The 9150-nt window shown below is 36.7% G+C and overlaps 1 protein-coding gene across 1 annotated transcript; it reads left to right on the plus strand.

Moving 5' to 3' along the window:
• Nucleotides 1–232: 232 nt before the first annotated feature.
• LOC123214635 (thaumatin-like protein 1) lies at nt 233–1763 on the plus strand. The gene is made up of 2 exons (XM_044634545.1): nt 233–1188; nt 1329–1763. The coding sequence occupies exons 1-2, from the start codon at nt 440–442 to the stop codon at nt 1558–1560; spliced, it is 981 nt and encodes a 326-aa protein (XP_044490480.1). The 5' UTR covers nt 233–439; the 3' UTR covers nt 1561–1763.
• Nucleotides 1764–9150: the final 7387 nt, after the last annotated feature.

Genomic DNA, 9150 nt, shown 5'->3' on the forward strand with positions numbered 1-9150 from the left:
GTATATAATGAGAGTGAGAGTGAGAGTGAAAGAGTTTATATTGACGTGATTAAGGGTAATTTTGGTATTTTAAAAAAAATTAGGGCATTTTTGCTTTAAAATAGGAAAAATTGGCATTTTTGCTTAGGAATATGAGAAATAGATATTTTTGCTTAATAAAAGGGTGAAATGGATATTTAATATAATTTTCCTTATAAATATAATAACATGTAAGACAGGGATGCTCGAGAATCCCCGCCTCCTGCCTACTACCGTTCACTCATTTCTCTTACCTTTTTGCCTTCTATCCACTCATTCTCAAGATTGTGGAGAGACTGAATTTTAATTTAATTCTTGGTTTGTGCACATCTATGTTTTATTCTCTTTGACTCCCTCCTTCCATCGTTCTTATTCAACATTAATTCTTCATTTACCTTAACAAGTTGTAACTAAACTTGTCATGGCTATTTTCACTTACCAGTACCCTTCTTCTGCTCCATTGATCATCCTCACCATTACCATTCTTCTGTTTGTTTCATCGCTTGAAGGTGCTGAAGCTAACAAATTCACATTCATCAACAAATGCGATTACACAGTGTGGCCAGGTATTCTGGGCAATCCAAAACTAGACACCACAGGCTTTGAACTCCCCAAAGGCACTTCACGTTCTTTTCAAGCGCCAACAGGCTGGTCAGGGCGGTTCTGGGGCAGAACTGGCTGTAATTTTGACGGCTCAGGCCACGGCTCCTGTGTCACAGCTGACTGTGGGTCCGGCCAAGTAGAATGCAACGGAGCCGGAGCCACCCCACCAGCCACCTTAGCCGAGTTCACACTTGGCTCTGGCTCTCAAGACTTCTATGATGTGAGTCTTGTTGATGGCTATAATTTACCCATGATTGTTGAAGGGAGTGGAGGATCAGGTGCATGCGCCACCACTGGATGTGTGACAGATTTGAACAGAAGCTGTCCAAATGAACTGAAAACGGCTGCCGGAGCCGCTTGTAAAAGTGCCTGTGAAGCGTTTGCAAGCCCGGAATACTGTTGCAGCGGCGCGTATAATTCACCAGCCACCTGTAAACCCTCTACGTACTCAAGTATTTTCAAGGCCGCGTGTCCCAAATCTTATAGCTATGCTTATGATGATGCCACTAGTACATTTACATGTAGCGGTGCAGATTACACAATTACATTTTGTCCAACTTTTCCAAGGTGTATTTTCTTGATCCTATTGGGATATCTTTATAAAGCGTATAAGCCTTTACAGGTTCTTGATTTGATATAAATTGGAAACATATTATCTGTAAAGATGCAATTATAGTAATTTGTGCGGAATTGATTCTTTTGCACAGTTTAAAGTCAGCTAGTAATTCGTCTCCTGTGGGAACAGAAACAACGGATGAGCCAGAAACAGGTTCAGAAGAAGGGTCAGGAGGTGTTGAGGCAGCTTCATTCGCAAGTTCATGGCTGGCAAATTTGGCCATTGGAGACTCAACAAGAATCCATCCTTGTTCTTCTCTTCAATATGGTTTAGTTGTGGCCATTTATCTTATTATCTCATCTCATGTATGGTGGATACAGTGATTTGGAGAGCAGAGAAGAGCACCGACAGAATGATAATTGATAACCTAATGGCGACTTTGATTTTGCCAAGCTAAGGAAAGATGACAAAATCCATATAGTAAACAGCCCACTTCCAAATTCAGCTTATTTTAATGTTTTTAGTATTAGTATGTACAGCAATGTTTTCTTTTTAGAAATAGAAGAAGTTTGCTTTTTGCTATGCATTCATATGGCTCTGTAGCATTCTAGTTAAAGCAAAAGAGAAAGTAAACTAAACAACTAACACCACTTTGAAACTAGTGTCTCATCCTTTAATAGACAAAAGTTTATGCATAAGTTTGGTGGATTGATGGGTTGTCAAGCCACTTTGCGGGTTTCTGAAGCTTTGCTCGCGTAAAATTTAAAGGAAAATGATGGCAAACCAGTGACTTACTTTCTGTAAGAGAGCATTCTTTTCGCCCCATTTCTAGAAAAGCTTGACTGGGTTGATTGACAGCTCCGCAAAATCAAAATTTTTATGTGAAAGTTATTAGTTAACTTTGTATCACTCTCTGATATTAAATTGAAAACAATCGCAGCCGTGTTGAACAGTATTTCATAAGATAATTAGATAATTCAGTGAAAGATTGAGAAATGATGAAGAACAGAATGATTATAGAAGAGGTCGTTTTCTTACCAAATTATTTATCTAATAATTTATGCAAAAGTACAATCATTGCTGCTTCCAATTCAAGTGAATGGTGTACAAACAAATTGTGATATCCCTTGGTGTGAAAGGGTACTATTTCGTGAGTAACAAATAAGTTTATATACACGAATAAATTATATAAACTTATTTATATAAACTGAGGTGATAATTTATGATAAAACAATATGATTGTTTTTTTTTTTTTCATTTCAAAATCATCTGATCAAATATTATTACTTCAGTTTGTATAAATAAATTTATACAATTTATTTATATATGTAATATTGCTCTAAGTCAATAATGTTAATGTTAGTTACAACTGCAAGGACTCAAGTGGTTGTTGGTGTTGGAAATAAAAGGTAAAGATGTCAACAGGATTTTGATCCCAGAAGCCTTCTAAAGGACTGATGTTGAAGAAGGTGAAGGTTGGAGTTGATTCTTCAACTTGTTTGTGGGGTAACAACTGTGACTGCATAAAGAAGGAAACCAACCTACTTTTTCCACAAGATAAGAGGAAAATTGCAATCTCTTTCTTGCTCTGATGCTTCTCCCTTCATCTTTCTCTAACCTTACAGCATCACCGTAACAAGGACTATTCTTAAAGGAAACCAAAAATGACTGATACGAGTATTCAAAACTGCTTAATCGAACCAAAAATCAGATTATCATTTAGGTACATTCTCATTAGAAAACAGAGCATCCTTCTTTTTTGTTTTAAGTTGCTTTTTCTTTAGAGATTGAAAGAGAATTTTAGGTTTTGAAAAAGCCTGATCTTAGGCATATTCAAATTTTCCCTTCATTGAAACAACATATAATTCTAGCGTGAGTATTTTTTTTTTTCTTTAATACATCATCTACATTATTATGATTTTTACTATAGTACTCAAAAGTATATATGATCCACTGATCAATAAATACTAGTTTATATGATCCAAAGTACACATCTAATACAGCATCAAATATTTCTTTGAGTGAAAGGTCATTGATGGCTACACCTCAAAGCCTTTGTTATTGTTAAAAGACCAAAGATAAGGACTCGTCAAAAAGTTCCACAGCACCTAACCATATATACTTTAAAAACAAACCCACAATAAAATTGATCAATCAAAAACAACATCTGTCTTTTCTATTCTATGTGGCAAACCATAAATCAGTTGGACCTACTAAGGGACCATGTTGGCCAAAATAATTGGAACTCCACACTACCCATATGAAATTTCCTCAAAATGTGTATGTAAGCCTGAACCATGAGTAGAAAATAATGAACACTAGGTTCCAATTGTTAATACAGTAACTGACCTATAATGAGAAGCAATGTTATGCTAAAATGCAACCCATCTTCTTCAATTTCTTCTAAAAACTTAAACCAGTGAATCACCTCCCTTGGGGCTGAAAAAAATTTGCTTATGAGGGTCCCATATTTTTTAATAAGAGTTTACTGCTCGAGTAAGGTCTTTATGGAATTCTTTAAAGAAAGTGCTGTCAAAATGACATGTCAAGAATATCAAACTGGATAAACTTATCTAAGAAGTCACTAATTAACATTAGTGTTTGCTTACATGTGTATATGCATTGCATACTACACAATAGAACTTTTTGTCGACTAGTGTGGAAAACTAAGATATCTAAAAGTTCCTACGCCATTAAAATTTGTAATTGACAAACAAGCGTTACCCACTATAAACTTCATGACTCATTTACAGAAGTTAAATATAATAAAAAATGAGGTAATGAACAATAGTAAATGAGAAACAAACTTGTAAAAAAACATGTATGTGCATCCATGCAACAAGCAACATGATAGACAAGAAGCAATTTGTCAAATAGTGAAAAGAGCTTAGACAACTTGATGTCTCAATGTCATTAACAAATAAAGCGAATAAGTTGCTTTACTTGCCTAATCACCCTCACAAACTGAAATTGACAGAAGTAATTGATATAAAAAATGAGGTACCAAATGAATGGACACAAGGGTGTGGAAAATTGTGTGCATCTGAAGTTTGAACCTGTATGAATAGTAAGTACTCTGCTAGAAAAAGTCATCCAACCCGGTAATTATCCCAAGTGAAAAAGCTATTATCATTAGGAAATATAAAGCAATTTGCACATAATTTACAGTGACTGAGGTATATGATCACAAAATCCATGGGTGAATATTCTCTTTGCTTTACAAATATGAAAAAGCTGGAGAATGATTCATATGATAATATGGGCAGCATATAGAAGAACAATGATTACCAGTCACTTGCAAAAATGACATTGAAAGAGTTGAGTAAATTTGAAAAGTCCTACTGGTTCCAGTGCAGCGTCAGAAACTTCACTGGCGTGGCACCAAATACTCCAGAACTAGAATCTATGTTAAGCTGAATATCTGGATGTTAAGGAGCATCTCTAACACAGATAAAAGATAAATAAATAAGTAATGAAAAATGGAAATATAAAAGGAGGAAGTTGCATTTAAAACAGACGGTAAAATAAAGCAACCATAAGGTTTCAGCGTGACCCAGGCAACCTACTATCAAAATTACAGCAGTGGGAAAATTATCAACTAAGGATTACTGATAAGTGGCACTTCCAGTAACATAATAAACTGAACAGCACAAGTTAAGAGCAAAATCGATGACAAGGCTGGCCAATGATTCACCTTCCAACTAATTACATCTCAAATGAACATAAACAGCGAACACTTGACAGATGAAATTATTTTATGTCCTGAAATTTTTACAATGTCCAGCACTGAAACTTGATCTTTGGCTAGCCTAACCATCTTGGTTCAAGCAATTTACAGCTCAAGAGTTACCTGTGCAATAATTACCATATAATATAAACCTAGATTAGCATATATTATGCCTTGAACAATTTCAAGTTCTTAGTTTGACTTGCAAACAAGTTGCATACCATACCAGATCCTATTTCAGCTCACTAATAGGTCTACGCAGTCTAAGCCAATCCAAATAATAAGTGATCATAGCCTATTAGGATGCCCTCAGCTCATTACTCATCAATAGTCTGGCAAGACAAGTTTTGGTTCTGTTCATAGACAGTGGTGGATCTGAATTTTAAAATCATAAAATCTTAAGTTTGAGGGACAAAATTCAGGCAAAATGCCTAAGAAATCTAAATTTGTTTTGAATCTAGAAATCTCATAAGGATGATCATTACTTGTAAACAAGTAGTATTTAAGCTTCACTTTAAAGACACATAATTTTTTCATTGGATGAGAATCATAAGTAAATAGCACACAAGTCATAAAACAGTCCTAGATTAATTTAAAAATGCCAACTCAAAACTAGCCTCAGGTTCCCCAAAAAAAAAAAAAAATCAATATGCTGCTATAACAGTTTGTATCAACTAGAGCACACACAAACCAATACTTCAACTTACTTTTCTTTGGTTATAGCAAGCTCATTTTTACTGCTATACGATGGGGAAAGAATTTGGCATCATATTCTCTATATAATCTGAAATTATATTGCTGAGCATCATCTTCTCCCCTTAGAGAATCGAACCGGAAATACCAAATCTTACACACAAGTTAATGGCGTGCATGACCAATTAAAAAGATACATTCAACCACACGAAGATTCCCATCAGAGATTACAATTTCTAATGCCTCGATGGTTGCTGGAATAACCACTCCAGCTTAGCCATAACCTTATCAAAGCTCAATGACTCTTTTAGACCTGCGAAATTAAAGAATTGTATAAACAATGTCATACTAAAGAAAAATTCTACACAAATTTAGCCATCAAAATACACATAAGCAAAATGTCCCAAAGAGAAAGTAAACCTAAACATTTATCCATTTGACAAGCAGAAAAAGGCAAGGACATCCTCCGATGGCCATTGACCTGCGAAAAAGAAAAATATGAAAAATAACAGACTGAAACACCGTGATTAACAAAGAAAATAATAGGATACCAGCGTACAGCAGCATACTAAACTAGCTGAAAACTATTATCTATTAATCTATTAGAATAATCAAACAGCAATGTTCGTATTTTGAGACTGAAAATAAATTAGAATGAAGCAAAAACATGTCTGATTTTCGCTTTGACAATAAAATTAAATCTTGATAGCTCAAGCTAAGATAACTTTCATATAATTCCAGTATTGTCATTTATCAATACTGTATCTATTACATATCTCAAGGTCAGCAAGGTTTTCCACTCTTTGGCTGTGTGTATTCCATCCAGAGAAACCATCAAAATCGAAGACATTAATTTAACTTTGAAAACTGATCAAAGGCAACATTCATTTGAGAAACGGAAAACACATAATTAAAAAACATTCCGCTTTGGATTTCACAGAATGAACTTATGTTACGAATTTGAACGAACGCAACCATCCAGGAAGGACTTAGATTGCAATGCAGTGTTTTGGCGAGATTAATGAAGTGCTGAGTTTAGGAGAATAAAAGGGACGGTGTCGTTTTGCAAACTAAGTAAATAATGTAGAAGAAGAAGTTGAATCTGCTGACTTGGAGGAATTAGAATTTTTGTATAAATACGTGTAATGAAATTTTAAAAAGAAAATGAAGTTCTTAGTCATCTTCTCCCACACTCTCTGCATGTTTTCCCTCTCTCTCTAGATTCTTCTCAATTTGAAATTCTCCTTCTCATTCTGAAATTCTTCTTCTTCTAATTCTTGGCGACTGAACGCGTCAATTGGTATCAGAGCAAGTCCTGGACATGGCGGATGGCACACGAAATCAGGAGCTCCGTCGAGAAATGGCTCAGCTGGTGCAAGAGGCGGAGTTGCGACAACAACGTCTACTGAAAGAGTCTATCGATGAAATCAAGAGCTTGATTGGTGGTCTCAGCATGCAGCAATCAGAAATTTTCACTAAACAAAAGCTTGTGGATCTTACAGAGGAAGGAAGAGCACTAGAATCGAATCATAATCTTCCCTGGGGTCGCTCAACAAAACTAGAATTTCCAAGGTTCAATGGTGAAAACCTGGACACTTGGCTCCTACGAGCAGAATATTTTTTTGAGGTGGATGGAACAGCACCAGAAAATTGGGTTAAAGTAGCAGCTCTGCTTTTGGAGGGAAGAGCCATACAGTGGCATCAAAGTTTCATGAAATCCAAGGGAGGTCAGAACGTAATCTGGAAAGAGTATGTTCAGTGTCTGAATGCCAGGTTTGGTGCTCATGCTTATGACGATCCTTTGTCCGATTTACGTAATTTGCGACAGAATGGTTCACTCCAAGATTATTTGGATGCCTTTGATGAATTGTATCCAAGGGCTGGTATCCATGAAGATCAGGCCCTTAGTTTCTTCCTTTCAGGACTGGTGGATGTTTTACAAATGCCAGTTCGGATGTTCCGACCAAAGACTATTGCCGAAGCATATGCTTTAGCCAAGCTGCAAGAGATAACAGTAGCAGCCATGAAGGATCAACCAAAGCCATTTCATAAGACACCACAATTAGGAGCAGCATCTAAGCATTCCAATATTCCAACCATCAATTATCCACCTTCTCATGTTACTATAGGTACCATAACCAAACCTCAATCACAAGCAGGTCTTCTACCTACTCCTAATATTCCCAAATTTCAAGATACCTTCCCTTCTAAGTCTCACAGACCAATGACAAGTAGGGAAATAGATGACAAGAGGGCCAAGGGGTTATGCTTTTGGTGTAATGATAAATACACCTTTGGCCATAAATGCAAGAAAAAACAGCTGTATAACTTGCAGCTTCAGGTAGATGCAGGAGAAGAGGATGAACTTCCAATGGAGACTGAAGATGTGGAATATGGAGAAGGGCCAAGTTTACTGCAATTATCATTAAATGCCTTGAATGGTGCAGAGGGTCCTAGAGTTATGAGATTGGAAGGGCTACATGGGAAGTGGTCCATTTTTATTTTAGTGGACTCAGGTAGTACTCATAATTTTCTGGCAAGAGAAACAGCCATGAGATTGGGGTGTTTACTTAAACCTGTTGAAGCACTAAGGTATCAGTGGCTAACGGTCAACAACTACTATGCAATTCGGTATGCGAAGGGTTCCAGTGGAAGACTCAAAGGCAGGTTTTCATAGTTGATGCTTACATCTTGCCTCTTGAAAACTATGACTTAATCTTGGGGGCTCAATGGTTGGCTACACTTGGAGACATAACTTGGAACTTTGAGGCTCTAAGGATGGCATTTATACAAGGTGGTCAGCAGAGAGTTTTACAAGGACACAAAGGGAAAGGGCTATCAATTGTTAACCACAACAAGTTATGCAAGTTATTAAAAAGGAACCAGCAACTGGCTTCCATCCAGGTATTAATGCAATCCAAGGAAATGGAGTTGGTGATGTTGCAAACGGCAGGAGAAATAAATGTGAAGGAATGGAAGGAGTTGGCCTTACTTTTAGAAGAGTTCCAAGATGTTTTTAAGGAGAAGTTAGAGTTGCCTCCTTCAAGGCCACAAGATCATCATCTCACTTTAAAGGAGAACGCGCAACCGGTGAATTTGAGACCATACCGTTACAGTTGTCTTCAGAAGGATGTAATCGAGAAAATGGTAGGAGAAATGCTTGATTCTGGAGTTATAAGGCCCAGCACCAGTCCTTATTCAAGTCCCATTGTCTTGGTTAAGAAAAAAGATGGGTCATGGAGGTTGTGTGTAGACTACAGAAGCTTAAATCAGTCCACAGTCAAGAACAAATATCTCATTCCTATTGTAGAAGACTTGTTGGATGAATTAGGACAAGCCAAGGTGTTTTCGAAAATCGACTTGAGGTTGGGATATTGGTAAATACGCATGCATACTGACTCCATTGAGAAGACAACGTTCAAAACCCATGAAGGTCACTATGAGTTCGTTGTTATGCCTTTTGGCTTAACCAACGCACCCTCCACCTTTCAAGATTTGATGAACTCCATATTCAAGGCTTACTTGAGGCGATTTGTGTTGATATTTTTTGATG

This window comes from Mangifera indica, chromosome 1 (genome assembly GCF_011075055.1).
Source record: "Mangifera indica cultivar Alphonso chromosome 1, CATAS_Mindica_2.1, whole genome shotgun sequence".
In the NCBI taxonomy this organism is placed as follows: Eukaryota; Viridiplantae; Streptophyta; class Magnoliopsida; order Sapindales; family Anacardiaceae; genus Mangifera; species Mangifera indica.